The 16,078-nt window shown below is 32.7% G+C and overlaps 2 protein-coding genes and 1 long non-coding RNA gene across 3 annotated transcripts; 1 reads left to right on the plus strand and 2 right to left on the minus strand.

Moving 5' to 3' along the window:
- Positions 1-236: 236 nt before the first annotated feature.
- Positions 237-1,124, minus strand: LOC134259575 (uncharacterized). The gene is made up of 3 exons (XR_009990377.1): positions 1,026-1,124; positions 794-854; positions 237-516 (listed from the first exon to the last, which is right to left on the minus strand). It is a non-coding gene; the product is annotated as an uncharacterized LOC134259575 (long non-coding RNA).
- Positions 1,125-2,761: 1,637 nt separating this feature from the next.
- On the plus strand, positions 2,762-8,990 carry LOC134259576 (L-proline trans-4-hydroxylase-like). The gene is made up of 10 exons (XM_062742184.1): positions 2,762-2,885; positions 3,264-3,290; positions 3,513-3,591; positions 4,408-4,489; positions 4,753-4,866; positions 5,166-5,257; positions 6,178-6,268; positions 6,416-6,545; positions 7,118-7,269; positions 8,607-8,990. The coding sequence occupies exons 1-10, from the start codon at positions 2,840-2,842 to the stop codon at positions 8,682-8,684; spliced, it is 891 nt and encodes a 296-aa protein (XP_062598168.1). The 5' UTR covers positions 2,762-2,839; the 3' UTR covers positions 8,685-8,990.
- Positions 8,991-9,082: 92 nt separating this feature from the next.
- LOC134259577 (uncharacterized) lies at positions 9,083-14,929 on the minus strand. The gene is made up of 6 exons (XM_062742185.1): positions 14,880-14,929; positions 13,465-13,782; positions 12,950-13,090; positions 12,744-12,779; positions 12,383-12,539; positions 9,083-9,321 (listed from the first exon to the last, which is right to left on the minus strand). Exons 2-6 carry the CDS (start codon positions 13,727-13,729, stop codon positions 9,141-9,143), a joined length of 780 nt encoding a protein of 259 aa, XP_062598169.1. The 5' UTR covers positions 13,730-13,782; positions 14,880-14,929; the 3' UTR covers positions 9,083-9,140.
- Between the last annotated feature and the right edge of the window lie 1,149 nt (positions 14,930-16,078).

Genomic DNA, 16,078 nt, shown 5'->3' on the forward strand with positions numbered 1-16,078 from the left:
CAAGTCCGATTAGGTGTAATAAGGGTTAAATATTATTGAACCTGACAATAAAGTAGATTTCTTTATTGTAAATACACGAAGAGGCAATCTAGCTTACAAACATTATTAATTTAGTCTTCAAACTTCAACTCAACATTTTCAATTATAAAACCGATTTAAATTAATCATAAATGAGAGACTATGAGCATAAGCGATGAATATGTTCCAAGTTATTCACTACCGCAATGTCACAGTGAGTTATTGGCATTATCGATACATTCTTTGAATCGAATGATATTTTGCACGCAATAAATTTGATGTTGTTTTTGAAGTCACACTGCCCATTCCTACAGATTGGGTATTCCACCATATCCAATTCTCTGGTTGTCTGTACCGAGGTTGTACTACTTCATTTAGTTTGTAGTGTAGGAACCTTAATCGCCGTTGTACTAGTTCCTGCAGTTGATAGTGTGGGAACTTGATGTGACAAAGGCAGAGTTGTTGAAATCATCCAATAAATAGATCCAAAGGCCTGCTCTAATCATAGTTATTTTTGTTTTTATGGAAAATTTCACATTTAACAGTATTTTTATCTCAACATTTTAGATATATATTCAATCAATTGAAAGGAAAAATGTACGTATAACACCATATATTTGAAATTCTTTTCTTTTATTGAGACAAACTATTTTCACGATTTTGATTATTGTTGTAAAGCAATGTGATAAAAAAAAGAAGGTAAAATATGACAGTAGTCTGTGTCAAATAATAACCCAAAATATAATTATTGCAAAAAATCGAGTTCATCACGAACCTATACATTTGAAATCTCGGCAACATAAATGATGAACATCATCTGGGTGACAGTGGTGTCACTTTGATAGAAAAATCATATTTTGTTAGTTTGATATTTTATTCATTATTGATAATGCAATGTAAAATTGTAGTATAATCAATTATCATAAAATAAATAATTATCATCTTAATAATATGGGTACAAACAGACTTTTTATAAGAACCTCCACATATACATTGTAGATATATACCTGTTGTATACATTTAAGTTGAGGAGGGTTGTAGTCAGTGTGGTATTCACATTTATCACAAAGCGAGTAGTGGCATTGATCATTCTGATCACAACTTGGACATAAGGGTTCAATAGAGTTTTCTAAAAAAAAAAATCCTAAACTATCATCTGATAAAATAAAATAAAACAATAAGTGTTGAGAAGGAACGACAAACATTCCACGATATAATACTAAGATCACTAACATTCTCTGATTTTTTATTTCTTTGTATTGGGTTACTTATCCATTTTAGCTGGCCCATGTCCTGACCGCGTTGTCTTGTATTGGAATCACTTTTGTCCGTTTTCGCGACCACGTCTCCGTGTCTACTATTCCTAAATACATCGGACTTAGGAAGAGCGAGGGCGTAATCCATTGGCTCCTCATCAGGTTCGTCATAATCTACGTCGGGCTCGTATAAGTAGCCATTTGCGTACAGTTTGTCGCGCACTAGTTTACGCATGCACCCTCATCTCTGTATTGCTGCATCACAGGGATAAATTGAGTTCTACGCTCCTCCATGGTCGGCGGGTATTGACGGTGTATGCCGAAATTGGAGCCACAGAGCTACTTGACTTTGTATTTTGTGTATATGCTTTGTTCCTCATATACTATTGTAATAAGAAACAATAAGGAAATAAACAAACATCGTGAATTGATTTATGAAACACCACAACCCTATGATTCTGCAGTTAGCAATATCATTAATTACGGATGAGAAACGTACAAAGTCTTTTTTTTTATAATAATTTCATCGAATTGTAAGTCAGGTATGTATTAAAAGTCAAGGGAAGCAATCTTATTTAATTTTCAAACAGATGAAAGTTTGATATGAATTACCTGTTTGGATAACTTTTCGTTGATGACGTCACTTCAGGATATGAAATATAGACTGTTATAAATGACCCTCAGGGGAACGAGAACTACCACAAAATGTGATTCAAGTTTGATTGCTCATTGATAATAATTTTCCGACACAAATTGAAGTTTTTTTTATAGTTCTTTGATAAGTAATAAGATGTAAAAGAAAATAGATTTAATAGTTGATTTGTATTTGGTTTAATAAAGATACTTTGAGCAAAGTTAAGTCAATTAGCTATTGTTGATTTAATCAGCTATATGGCCCTTGAATCTTTCTTCTATGATACAATTGGGTGCTTTTTTTAGGAAATTTTAAATAATTTGACGTTAAGTTAAATTTGGAAAGATAAATATGAATGCATATTTTGGTAGGAAAGATAAATGGGTTGAGGTTTTTTATTTGTCTTCTCCTCGTTCTCCATAAGGGTAGATCAATTCAAATAACGTTGTCTATATCAAAAAAAAAAAAAACAAGGTCTGGAATTTTGTTTTATTAAATTTTTTTTTCAAAGTGCGTTTATTTAAGTGCCTCCATTAATAATGTAACGCACTTCGATTTTTTTTACCCAAAGCTAACGCACTTTGAAAAAAATTCGAAGTGTGTTGATTTCTTTTCCCACTTTAAATGCACTTTGAAAAAAAAATAATTTCAAAGTGCGTAATTTTTTTAAGTGCATTGCTTCGATGCTATATCTGCTCTCATTGTTAAGTATTCTGGACATTTTAGCATAACTTTCATCACTGATTTTAGTTTTACTATTAACTTTCGTTAACTTTATATTTCATGGTCATATTTTTTTTTAATATAAAAAAGAATGTGCCAAATATTGATAATTTTGTCCTTGTCTTTTTTCTAGCAAAATCAATATGTACTTTGATTTCTTTATTTTTAATCCAGGCGAGAGATAATCGTTCACATGTGATATACGTTTATGAGATTAAAGCTTCCTGAAGTAAATAAACAAGAGAGTCAACTAGGTAAGTATCAATTCTAACTTTTTAACTTTATGTTTTTACATTGTCACTTTCTGAATTAACAATAATGGAGTTTTATGAAGAGACTTACTTTTACAGTTGACGGCTGACTTTTACATTTTAGTAATTGGAGTTTGTCTCTGTTTAAATTGTACAAGTCAGTCGTCGATTGTAAATCTCTTCATAAAACTCCATTAGTGTTACTTTCATTTTGAAAAATATTTAACTGGCGAAGTTCAGATATAAATGGTATGAGTGTTATTGACTTATTATCTTCACTATCCACTTGATCTGTGAACAATTTGTATAAAAAATGAATATGATAAAGTTACATAGCACGTATTCATAATTACACATATTTAGGACACTGCTTAATTTCAGGGAAGGAAAGTATGGAGCGACATTCAGGTAGGATTTTGTCTATTTGTCTAAAGATTATCTATTAGTATGATAAATTATTAATAAAATATGCCAAAATGTCTACATATTTATTTGAATTCCTTTTTTGTTAACTTATTTTAAATGTTAAAATTCGAAATTATGAAAAGGGCCATTTTCGCAAATCACTTGTAATTTTACATGTAATTTGTCTCTTCTTTTATATTTTGATCAAGCTACATTTGTTTATAGAGTATGAATACACAGATAATTTTAAGCTATCTGACCAGGCGAAAAGGGACTTTGAAGAGTATGGATACATCTTAATCAAGTGAGATAGATAATTTATTCAGATACCTGCACGATCATTATAACACTCGTGATAAACAATATAGTGATATACTCAGTACTGTAAAACTTTAACCCCATCTCCCAAAGTGAAATAAAGGCTTGGTGCTTTATAATAAGAAAGGATGGACTTTCCCTGATTCTGCTGAGCAGCAGCCTAATTTGATAAGATTATTTCAATTAAGGATACATTCCGCAGATATTTATATAAATAGTGTATGCTTTGAAGCTTGGCATGTTTGAATCCGTACAAATACAAAAACATGAGCCATTCACGTATATATCGAGAATGATGAACTAAATTTCAACCTTAAAATTTCCAACGTCTTTTTTACGACTTGAATTCATCATGTTCATGACCACTGAGAGTGCTTATAAAGCGAAAGTTGTCAATTTTATCCACATCGCTGGATTAAATCATTCTTTCGCTGCCAAATGTTAATACATAATAAGTTAATGATAAATTTTTAAAAATGTATCTTATGGATGATTAAGAAAAAGCCCTTAGATTAAACTCAATTGGAAAAAAAATCAATAAATGAAATTACGTCCACACTGCATGTTTTAGAAAACGTCGATTAAAAATTCTGTAAAAGTGGAAGCTAACTTAATCCTTGTACAACTCAACGACATATTGTCTTCATAATAATTAATTTGTTAGAATTTAAGATTGCAGTTTATTCAAACAATATAAAAAATTGATACAAATGACAGCGACAAATCTTGAATATAAATCTGCAAAGTACTATTTCTTGGATTTAGTGATTGATTTGATATTTAGAAATTAAAATTTCAATAGAGGTCTCCTGGACAAAGAAGAGGTTAACAGAGTACTGAAAGTACTCGAGGGCAGTGACGCAATGATGAAAGAAAACTATGAGGTACTGTTCGAAAAGAAAAATATATGTTGTTAAACCATATGATTGATTTTAAAACATAAGCAGGTAATTTTATGATAATACAAATATTTGACAAGGAGCACACGGGTGTGACCGATCGGCAGAGGATTCTCACTCCTCCTTGGCACCTAATCCTACCTCTGATGTTTTGGAGATCTGTGTTTGCTCTGCTCCTATTTTGTATTGTTTATGGACTTTTGATCTGGAATACTGTTCGTTATCTCTATATGTTTTTTTTTATACAGGCTGAAGAAGTAAACAAAGAAAAGAAGACGCAAAGAATTGTTTGGTCGCACCCTGGTACGGACGTCACAGGAATGGTGGCTCGCAGCGAAAAAGTGGCAGGAACATGCGAACAGGTACAAAGGATTACACGACGAGATTAAAAACAAAAATCAAGACTTTGCCTTAATTGTACTAGTGTAAAAGTCAGTCGTCGATTTTAAAAGTCAGCGCTTCTTACAAACGTCCTCTCTGCACAAATTAAAGATTTCTGTTGATATTGTGTTCGATGGCTGAACTCAATTTTTTTGTTTGAATGACATACCAGTGACTCCTTTACGTCTGACAAACAGACCACACAAGTGTGCGTATTTAAATATGTAATTAAAAAACAAAGAAATTTGTGAAAACTTTTATATCAAGTTCTTTGTTTTAGCTTTTAGGGGGAGAAGTGTATCATTATCACGGGAAGATGATATTAAAAGGGGCACAGAAGGGAGCTCAGCACTTGTGGCATCAAGATTACGGGTAAATATCAAACTTAATGGTACCGGTGGCACCAAGATTACGGGTAAGCATCAAACCTTATGTCACCTGGTGCATCAAGAATCAAGTAAAAACAATCAGTATTGTCATTGAAGGATAACAGTAAGTTCGGATGTTACAGGTCATAATCTTTCAGCCAAGTAAGGATGTTCTTCTATACAGAGAGTACATTAAACCAAATAACGGATACAAAGATAACAAAATGATAGAAACCTTATACCAAATATAATGGGTAACGGAATTCTGAGGTACGCTTGTAATTTATGCAAAAATTTATAACACGATTTAAGAAGAAGTAATAAAGTGTGGAATACTCGTATCAATATCTATATAGAATAATACATACCCTTTTTCATATCACATTCTGTATCAGCCCGAGACACCAATATCAGCCAGAGGGCTGAATGCCTGGGGGCTGATATTGGTCGAGGGCTGATACAGGATGTGATGTGGAAAAGGGTATGTTTTATTATGTTTATTACAAACTTAGTAATAAAATACAGTACACATTAAGTTGAGAAGAAAATAAGTAAATAATCATGCACGGACTCCTTACATGTACACAGTCTATTGTCTCATACTTTTTGGGTTTGTTTCTACATGCACTTCCATTTCAAATATGCCCGATCCATAATTTGAAAATATCCTTACATTCAAAAAGTTAAAATAAAAAGAATATGTAACCCCAAAAAAATATGTATGACAGGTACTGATTTTTGAGGTTTAATTTTCTAGGGGTGTGATGTTGATCCGTATCAGCCCCGCAAATCCATATCAGCCCTGCAAATCCATATCAACCCTACAGGGCTGATACGCCTATTGTGACGTCAGCCATATCACATATGCAAAAATCCTGTATTTATTACTAAGTATGTCGTTAAAGATCATTCTCATTTCTTTAGATATTGGTATAACAACGGATGCCTCTTTCCTGATATGATGACCGTTTTCATTCCATTGGATCCTTGCAGGAAAGAAAATGGCTGTTTACAGGTACTCAGAATCCCCCCATAAACATCTTTCAAACTAATCGCAAGCGTTAATCGATATGGACTTCGAAACAATGTACAGGCAACAATATCTCCATTACTGCTGTAAAATGAATCACATACGTGAAACAAACATAATGCTTTTTTTAAGATACTGGAAGGTTCTCACAAATGTGGCAGGATTGACCATCATCCTGTTCTGAAGCAAGCAGAGGCTGATCTCACACGAGTGGAAGAAATCAAGAAGACGTGTCCTCACAAGTTTGTGGAAATGGATCCAGGTAAAAAATAAGGTTTCTAAATCATTGCGAAGAAAAAATATTAATTAGATGTGATGTCAGATTTAACGGATTTTATCTTTACTCTAACAAGAGATTACACTACTGAATTTTATTTCTACATCAAATTAGTTTCATTAAACATAGATTCCTCAGATAGACAGAAATGTTATTCTATTTTTATAATTGTTGTCTGAAAAATGGTATTGTCAGCAACGTTGAGTAGAAAAATACGTAAGTAATTTTTTCTCCAGGTAGGAAATGCTAGTATTTAAAATTCAAATCTCAAAGACAAGAAAGAAGAGCAAACTCATTTACAAATTAAACACAGGTCTGAGCGTAAACATACCACTGCTTACATTCGGAATCTGATTTTAAAAGAATAACAAGAGGTTTTCTCGTTCGATTTATTTTGAAATGTTTGATCAAAATTCTCTACATAAGGATACTGGACTGACAATTCACACAAGAAACTTTTTGGTTATTTCACTTTTATTCAAGTTTTGTCAAATTAATGTCAAAAACCTCTTTCTAAATTTAGAAAATAACTTGTTTCAAAATAATCTACATCGCAGGGGATGCTCTGTTTTTTCACTGCAATGTGCTACACCACAGTTCTGATAATAACAGTGACATGCGCAGATGGGTGTACATCTGTACTTACAACAAAGCCAGCAATGACCCGATCATTGAGCATCATCACCCAAGATACACACCGCTTACCAAGGTAGGTATATCATATATATATATATATATATATATATATATATATATATATATATATATATATATATATATATATATAAAGCACATTTTACAACAACTCTTAAACTAACATAACTGCCCTAAGTGAAGAAATATTAATATATAGAAAGCACAAAGAAATTCACTTTTACATGGATATCATGACCAGCCCGGGGTTTCTATACCTTCGGAATCTGGATCCTAGCAGTACAGGAACAGCGCGCTGCTTCGGCTATCTAGGCAAGTCATTGCCTAGATAGCCAAACATCTGTTCATGTACTAAACAATGCCAGGCAACAATCAACCCCGGGCTGCTATCCATGTAAAATGAATTTCTTTGTGCTTTCTATATATATATATATATATATATATATATATATATATATATATTAAGAATCCTTATAAATCGTGTCAGAAAATCATATTAATTAATGAAAGAATACTTCATTGCATTATATTCCAAGTCTTCACTCTCCCTGCATTTCTCTCTCTTGTCCATAATAATTTTTTTTTCAATCGTTATTGTTGACGTTTATGATGGTTATTGTTATTTTTTTTTTTTTTTACAAATATGAACTGATTGGTAATAACTGATAAAATATTAAAAGGAAATATATTTAAGTTCATTTCATTAAACATCATTACAGATTATATTACTTCGTCAAACGAAAATACTTCTTCAAGCCAAAAAATCATGACAAACGAAATTACTTTAACTTTTCAATCGTCAACTTCCCTTACTTATGAAGCAATACACCTTCATCACCTGCATACGGGGCTTGTTTCTCTCAGTTGATGCAATACGGAAGAGATTGCTTTAAGTATGAAAAAAATTTTAAACGAGGAAAGTTAGGACAAGCAAGTTGCTAAAACAGAAATATCAGCAGTCTCGTTTAAAGTCAAGTATGTTTTATGGTCGATTCAATGACCTTGTCAGCAAATACAATTTATCATTTAGTTATAGGCTGACTGACGTTTTTCAAACTTATTGTAAGGTCATTAAATACACACCGAATTGTCAATGGATTTCTCTGTTATTTCCCGATCATAATAAGAGCACGTGTCAGATGCAGCCAGTCGACAGGGGATGCTTACTCCTCCATGGCATCTGATCCCACCTCTGACGTTTTGGAGGTCAGTGTTTGCTCTTCTCCTATTTTGTATCGGTACGGTTTAATGGACTTTTGAGCTTGAATACTGTTCGTTCTCTCCATATATTTCATCTTAAAGAAGAGTGTAACGAACCCCAATAAAGTAAATATGGGTGAGGTTTATGGGAGTTTGCGGATATGTTCTTTACTAATTAACATTGTCGTACAGGTTCCTAACTCGGCAATCAAAGAGTGTACCAACTTCACGGACATGCGTGGAAAGGACTTCGTTCACCCTAAACCGTAATGTGTCACTGACGGAACACATAAAAGTTGTTCATTAATGGAATGACAAAAAAAAAATGGTATAACAAAAACTTGAACGTCAAATTTTTGATAGTATACACAAAGTTTTACTCAAGATATTTCATAAGAAAAAGGAAAACAATAAACATCTTGCTTTAATAGTTACAAGGTGATGAAGAATTTTGCAAGTATTAATTCGTACTGAAAGGAAATTCTCTCTCTCTCTCTCTCTCTCTCTCTCTCTCTGGATATATGTATGATGTGTTAAATGTATATTTCAAGAGATTTTTCTTTGGCGACCTTTATAAGATAAGACTGTTACGTAAAAAACTACTCGTATTAATCTGTACTATAGTAATGATTGTGATTGTTAAATTATTTAGTAATAAAAATTTAAAATGGAATTTCAACAATATTTATTGAGTTGATTAAAATGAATTCTACATCAAACAACCAATCAGGATTTGGAATACAGAGTGGATGATTGTGGCAGTAAGCCCTGATTACATTGGTTAGAGGTACAGCAGAAGTGACACGTGTAATCCCCGCTGACTGGCACGTGACCATAGTTAGTACAATGGTCCTGGTCAGAGGTCTGAGATAACCACTGGTTCCGGCATACAGTCTCATTCACGCACCTGCTCCAAAGGAAAGAATTCCACAAACTGATGAGCATTAGATCTTCTTACATATATCATGATAAGGGGAAAACAGCGGGTGTGACTGGTCAACAGGGGATGTTTACTCCTCCTAGGCGTCTGATCCCACCACTGGATTTACGAGGTGTCTCTGTTTTTTGATAACTGTTCGTTATATTCAGTTTTTATCTATATTGTTGTTTCATTTATGTCGCACAATAGACATATTGCTTGTTTTATTCTTTCGGTCTTATTAGAATCTTTATTTTTACAATAGTTATGATATAAATACATGTAAACATTCAATCAACTGTACATTTTCCCACACTCAATTAGGCCTGTAAATTATGTATTATACTAAAGTATAATGTAAGCACATTGAGAAGCATATAATGAAAATTATTGCATGAAAAGATTTAATTTTCAAGCTTCATTTAAAGACATTTTGAAATAAATCATAAATTAAAGAGTTGTCCTTCCTGGGTGAGGGTTGGAGTCCCTTAAGACGGAAAATATGCTAACAACACAAGATGAAACACACCCTTTAAGCTTGGTTTAATGGTGGCTTATAGGTCCTTAATGGTGGTTTAATGGTTGTCTTTAAGTCACCATTAAGTCACCATTAATGACCTTTAAGTAACATTTACACCACCATTAAGTAACCATTAAGCCATCTCAAAGTCCTTAATGGGTGCTTAAATGTAACTTAATGGTAGCTTAATGGTGGCTTACAGGTCCTTAATGGTAACTTTTAGACCACCATTAAGTCACCATTAAGCTACCATTACGCTAGACTTACAGGTGCTTAATGTCCAAACTCCATTAAGCTACCATTAAGCCACCATTAAGCCACCATTACGCAGTCGATATTACTGTTTTTATGGGTGAAAAATTATTATTATAGTGATTTGTCATCACAAATTATAAATGTCGAGTTCACACATCTCTTGATTTAGTAAAAACAAGAAAAAGAACGAAATTCAAAATTTAAAAAAAAATCACACAACACACGGGGAGCGAACTCATGTCCCTACGAGTAGTTGGCAGTCACCTTAACCATTGGGCTAATATCGCTCTTAATATTTACAGGACAATATTTAACATTTATTTTGCACAAAGTTTGTTTTGGACTTGTAAAAGTATTTATTTTGTTGAATGTCTCCAAAGTCTTGAATTAATTTATTAATCAAACTATAAACATTTTTATTTATGGATCTTTTTAAAAGGCTTATATCACATTAATATTTCTAAACCATTGAGTTCGGCTTTTTAAATTGTAATGAATTCTCCGCTCTCTTATTCGAAGATTTATACGTGTAAGCATTAAATCATGATTGAAATTAAATTAGTTATAGATAAAACACAAAAAATCCATCATCGGGAAAGACAGATGAAATTTTTTTTAATAATAAAATATTCTGCGGATATTAACGGTTTTTGTGTCTTAGATTTAGGCCTAGTGACAATCCTCGTTTACGAGTTACCTGGTTTACAGTGTATATGTTTACAAAAACTTTTTTTCGAATATCATATTCAGTTGAAATTCTTTTTGTATCATAATGGGTATCAAAATAATTGTCATTTTACAATGAATCGTAATTTTTAATTTGCTATATGCTTGCATTAAATTTAAATTTTGTAAAAATAATTGATCATCAAAATCTGTTAGTGTACGTTGTGTATGTATAGTTTCCTGTTAGTTGACTGGGGACGGTGGTTTATTTTTAACCAGTCGGTACTGTTCACTGTTAATCTTACCCCGTTTCCCAATTTGTATAAACGGATGTCATGTTTAATCTGATCGGCTGTTCTTCTGAAAATCGATTTTGAAATAACAATGATTGAAGAGGAAATTTTGAAGTATTACCGCTGTATTATATAAATTATAAGAAAAAATAACGAATTCTCTCTCTCTCTCTCTCTTTGAAAACTACATTTTTTGTACCTGTGGTTAACTGTATATTTCAAGAGATTTTTTTTCTCATGAGAACATTACTCCATATTACTGGGAATTCTGTAGCGGAATATGTTGTTTTTAACACATGAAATAAAAATACCATCTCTTTAAAAAAAAGGAATATATGTGTTGTGTTTATGGATAAAGATAATTTTAAGAACAAATTTATTTTCGGTAGTGAGAAATTAAGATATTTCACAGGGGGTTGACCCCGGCGTGTAATAATATAATTATTTATATTTTAAAACAAAAATCATATACACAAATAATAAAAACAACGTATGTAATAATTATTTATTTTAAAAAATCATATGCGGTAATAAGATAAAACTTCTTTTTTATTGATACTGTAAATGATTAAAAAAAATTATTAGGAACCGGGAGCAAGCCCCTGTTAGCTAACTTTATTCTCAGTGCCCGAGATTTGCATATGTTGACAGAAATGTTATTTAAACAATAAAATGCAGCTATTGCAGAAAAAATTTACATAACCCGCTTACGCGGGTTATGGCATACAGTCTGCTTCCGTTCATTCCAGTAACAACAAACAAAGAAAGCATTTTATTGTTTATATTTATACCTGTTTAAATAATCAATTAAAGTAGGATTAAAAAGATTAATGATGCGAACGTCTTTATACGTTTCATTGATGGAACAGCCACTGATTAAGAAATCTGTACAGGCGACCTGCCTACTGTAGTTTATGCAGTGATGAACGCAATGGGGTTTGTTAAGAAATAAAGGAGAAAATATTCAGTGGATGTAAATATATAAAAATGACGACCGAGACAAAATTATAAATCACAAAAAAATAGATTTTGCGTAAATGACATTGAAATAACTTAAAAAGTTAGATCAAAGATTCCATATAAAATGCGTAAAACGTATAAGTTTAATGAGTTTTGACCATTAAGTCACCATTAAGCTCGGCTTAAAGGTGGCTTAATGGTAGCTTAATGAAGTTTGGACATTAAGCACCTGTAAGTTGCAGCTTAATGGTGGCTTAATGGAGTTAACTTCTTTAAGAACCATTAAGTCACCATTAAGCTACCATTAAGCGATTGCTTAAAGGTGGTCTTTCGTCTTGTGCAAAATGTTTGTCACCTTTTGAAGACCTTTGTGTTGGAATGGCTATGCACTATGTCCGTCATGCAGTAATTATTGTTGCCTGAACAGGAGACGGTTGGCCCAATGTAAATACTACGAGTATCACAAGGAATATCATTGTTATAGTCCCCACACACCTGACAGTGAATAGCCGCTGTAAAATAATTCTAAACAGTAAATATCAATCTTAAAGGAATTGAAACTGCTATATGATAAACAACTTATCAATTTAAACAGAGTATTATTGCATGAAATAAACAAATTACCTTTGTCTGTAAATGTATTATTTTTTAAAACATCACAACCTGTTTTCTTTAACTTATAAATAACACTTTTGATTCATTTTGACGTTACTCACGTCGAGGGGTAGTTGTAACAGGTGGCTTATATTCTTCTATAGAATAAAGTAATAAAGTCATTGGATAAAAAGAATCATATAATTACGAGATACATTGCTAAATTCATAATTGAAAAGTGAATCTCGAAATAAAAATAATCAAAATCATTGTATCAAATTGAAGCAGTGATATAGATATATTTAAGTACTAATTATAAGGGAAATACCTGTACAAAGGTTACAAGTTGACCTACACTGCAGGAAAGCGATATCGTAATTGTATCTTTGTTCTGGAATCGCGTGGCACACACCGTACCCTTTTAAAGTGTCACAATTTGTTATACTATCGGAGCAGTTACTTGGAGGATCTGAAACAAAGTTACAGTAATTTTTTTTTTTGAATTGCACTTCAAAAAGTCCATTTTAAAAATTATGAAATAAAATTCAAGATTGTTTTTTAATCTTCTGCTAGACTTGTAAAAGCCATTTGCATTGCACTGTAAAGGGTTGCACGAAGGATTTACTTTTTCGATGAGAGACTTTTTTTCTACAGCAAAGGCCAAATACTAAAATCAAATCAATATTTGTATGAAATTAAAAAAAATCATACGACGAAGTAATTAAAAAATTTAAACATATAATTTTTGCAGACATAAAAATGAAATAGAAGACAACTATCAGTATAGGTATTACGTTCGACTCATGTCAATTAAAATCCTGCATGAAAAGCTATTACGATTACCAGTTGAAAATGAAATAGTTGTCGCAGAAGAAACAGATCCAGTTGTTCCTCTGGGAATCAAAGGAGTTGTAGCTTCTGTGGAATTCGCTCTTAAGGACGAGGTAGAATATGTACTGCTTGAGGAAGGTGTTGTTGTGGTGGTCGTAGTGAAGGAATGTAAAGTTGATACATTGGATGTTGTTGTAGGCGTGGCTACACTAGTGTGCTTAAATGTGATTGGGTTAGAAGTGTTGACCTTAGTATGACCTGGGAATCCTGTCGTCATTGGCAACGTTGTTGAGGATCGAAAGGTTTGAAAATACAGTTCATATGCTCCAACTGTAATAATGTTTAATATAAAAAAAATATGACAGAACTAGAGGTACTGTGAGCAATGAGCTCACTAAATGATACCCCCGCCTTCCGTATGAATATAACGGCAGTGTCCATGTTTTGCTGTGGGAAACCCAAAAATATGTGTCGGATTAAAAAGTATTGTAGGAGATGCACAATGGCAATATGTAATAAAGATTGTTCGAAAGTTTAATCAAATTTTATTCAGTGGTATGAGAGGAGTTGTGGATAAGAGATGGGTACCGCAAAGCGTAACAGACACACGTACAGCTATACAGACAGACAGACAGACAGACAGACGGACGGACATACCGATTACTATATACCCTCCCGCTTTTCAAATGGGGGAAATAAATATGAATTATATGGAATTAAAGGTAAGTGTATGAAACCTAAGAGATCAATCTATGGTTTACGACTGAAAGAAATTATAATTATACCCTTAAAATAACCTAAATACTCGGTAATGGTTTATAAACCCTTCATCATTTTCTTTTTCTTCTCTGTTAGACAGCAGAACCATTTCACATTGCTGTTTTTTTTCTTCATTTTTATTGACTCTTTCTTCATGTTTAAAAACAATATGCAACAAATTAAAATATACACAGTGAAATCAGTCTACATCCTACGAGACAATGTTTCTCAAATCATAAATTACTTTCCATGGATTTTTAAAAATTCTCACCATAACCAATGTTGCTTTGTCACATTTCTTCATTTGTCAAAATGCGTAAACAAAAGGCGTTTCATTTGAATATTTTCATTCTAAGGAATTTAATGTAACGCAATATATAATTCATAGGGTTAATCTTATCTGCTTATTTATCTTCACAGGTCATGGTTTTTTTTATCAGTTAGGTTCCCCTCCCCCACACCAGATACACATAAAACTGCTTTAGTTTCATAATTTGTATATCTTTTTAAACAACAATATTAGTAACTTAGTAAATGATTTATCTCCATGTTTAGCCATTGACCGCATAATTATCCTCTGATTATGTGGTCTTTGATTAGCTGTGATGGAGAGTGATTTAACATCAGGTGATGATGAACATGGTAAAGAAAGTAATGCAGACACTTACTAATACACTGTACAGTTCTACAACAGATTAAGCCTGCTCCATCTGTACAATTATCCTAAAAAAAACAAAATCTTCCATCAGGTCTAATATTCATGCATATTATCTGAGCATGGTTTCTATGAAATATATGGAGATAACAAGCAGTATTCAAGCTCAAAAGTTCAGAAAACAATACAAAATTTGAGGAAAGCAAAAAGGACCTCCAAAACATCAGAGGTGGGATCAGATGCCACGGAGGAGTGAATACCCCCTGCTGTCCGGTCACAACCGCCGTGTGTTCCTTGTCAGGATCGGGGAATTCGGAAAAAATCCACCGTCAATTCAGTGTGCAAACAAAGGCCTAACAATTTGTATGAAAAACGTCATTCAGCATTTGATTCAAAGATAAATTGTACTTGCTGACAGGGTATCAACCACAGAACTAACGAAATGATGACTTTAAATGAGAGTGCTGATATTCTTGTTACATCAACTTGTTTGTCAATAATTCACTTAGCTGCAGAACCGTAACTCTCCGAAAAATATATATTGACAGACCGGAGAGCTACAGTGCCACACATTGAACTGTATATTTATTATTCACAAAAAAGTGCGATGTTTCTCGATTCATTTCTTTTCATTGGTTTTTTGCAACTGAGGTAAGAATTTCGAAGAATTAATCCAGAACCAACTTTTTTTGCGCAATAAATATAGTTTTTTCAGTGGATGGCACTGTAGCTCTCCGGTCTGTCAATATACATTTTTTCGGAGAGCTACAGTTCTGCAGCTTTAATTTACTTTGTTTTAGAAATTGTACATACTTAGATCATGCTCTTGCGTATCGAATCAAATATGAAATTTGATTTTAAAAAACCCAATAATGGTTATTTCCATTCTCATGTGTATACGATATACTAGTATCCCGGTGAGCAGAAATAAAGATACCACAGAGTCGGACACATCCGTTTCATATTTGGCTATTTTACTTTAAAAAGACGTTAATGGTAATCTAACAACCACGCTCTTTGACAAAAGACACGACTCTAACTTTTCAATCGTCAACTTCCCTTTCTTATACAGCAATATACCTACATCACATGCACTTAGGGGGTTTATATCTATTAGTTAATTTGATACAGCACACTTTAAGGAGTAAGAACAATTTTTAATACTATGCAAGTTAATGACAAACATGAAAGAATACTCAAGATTCTCGTTTA

The sequence above is a fragment of the Saccostrea cucullata genome, unplaced genomic scaffold (assembly GCF_032062105.1).
Source record: "Saccostrea cucullata isolate Sc308-1 unplaced genomic scaffold, CSIRO_AGI_Scuc_v1 ctg12638, whole genome shotgun sequence".
In the NCBI taxonomy this organism is placed as follows: Eukaryota; Metazoa; Mollusca; class Bivalvia; order Ostreida; family Ostreidae; genus Saccostrea; species Saccostrea cuccullata.

Excerpts from the sequence above, each read along its gene's own strand:
- LOC134259577 (XM_062742185.1), bottom strand. The coding sequence starts at position 13,729 with ATGACGACAGGATTCCCAGGTCATACTAAGGTCAACACTTCTAACCCA. Across the intron at positions 13,091-13,464 it reads AACTATTTCATTTTCAACTG|ATCCTCCAAGTAACTGCTCC; the intron begins GTAATCGTAATA and ends ACTTTGTTTCAG. Across the intron at positions 12,780-12,949 it reads AACTTGTAACCTTTGTACAG|AAGAATATAAGCCACCTGTT; the intron begins GTATTTCCCTTA and ends TTTATTCTATAG.
- LOC134259576 (XM_062742184.1), top strand. The coding sequence starts at position 2,840 with ATGAGATTAAAGCTTCCTGAAGTAAATAAACAAGAGAGTCAACTAG. Across the intron at positions 5,258-6,177 it reads TTGTGGCATCAAGATTACGG|ATATTGGTATAACAACGGAT; the intron begins GTAAATATCAAA and ends TCATTTCTTTAG. Across the intron at positions 7,270-8,606 it reads GATACACACCGCTTACCAAG|GTTCCTAACTCGGCAATCAA; the intron begins GTAGGTATATCA and ends ATTGTCGTACAG.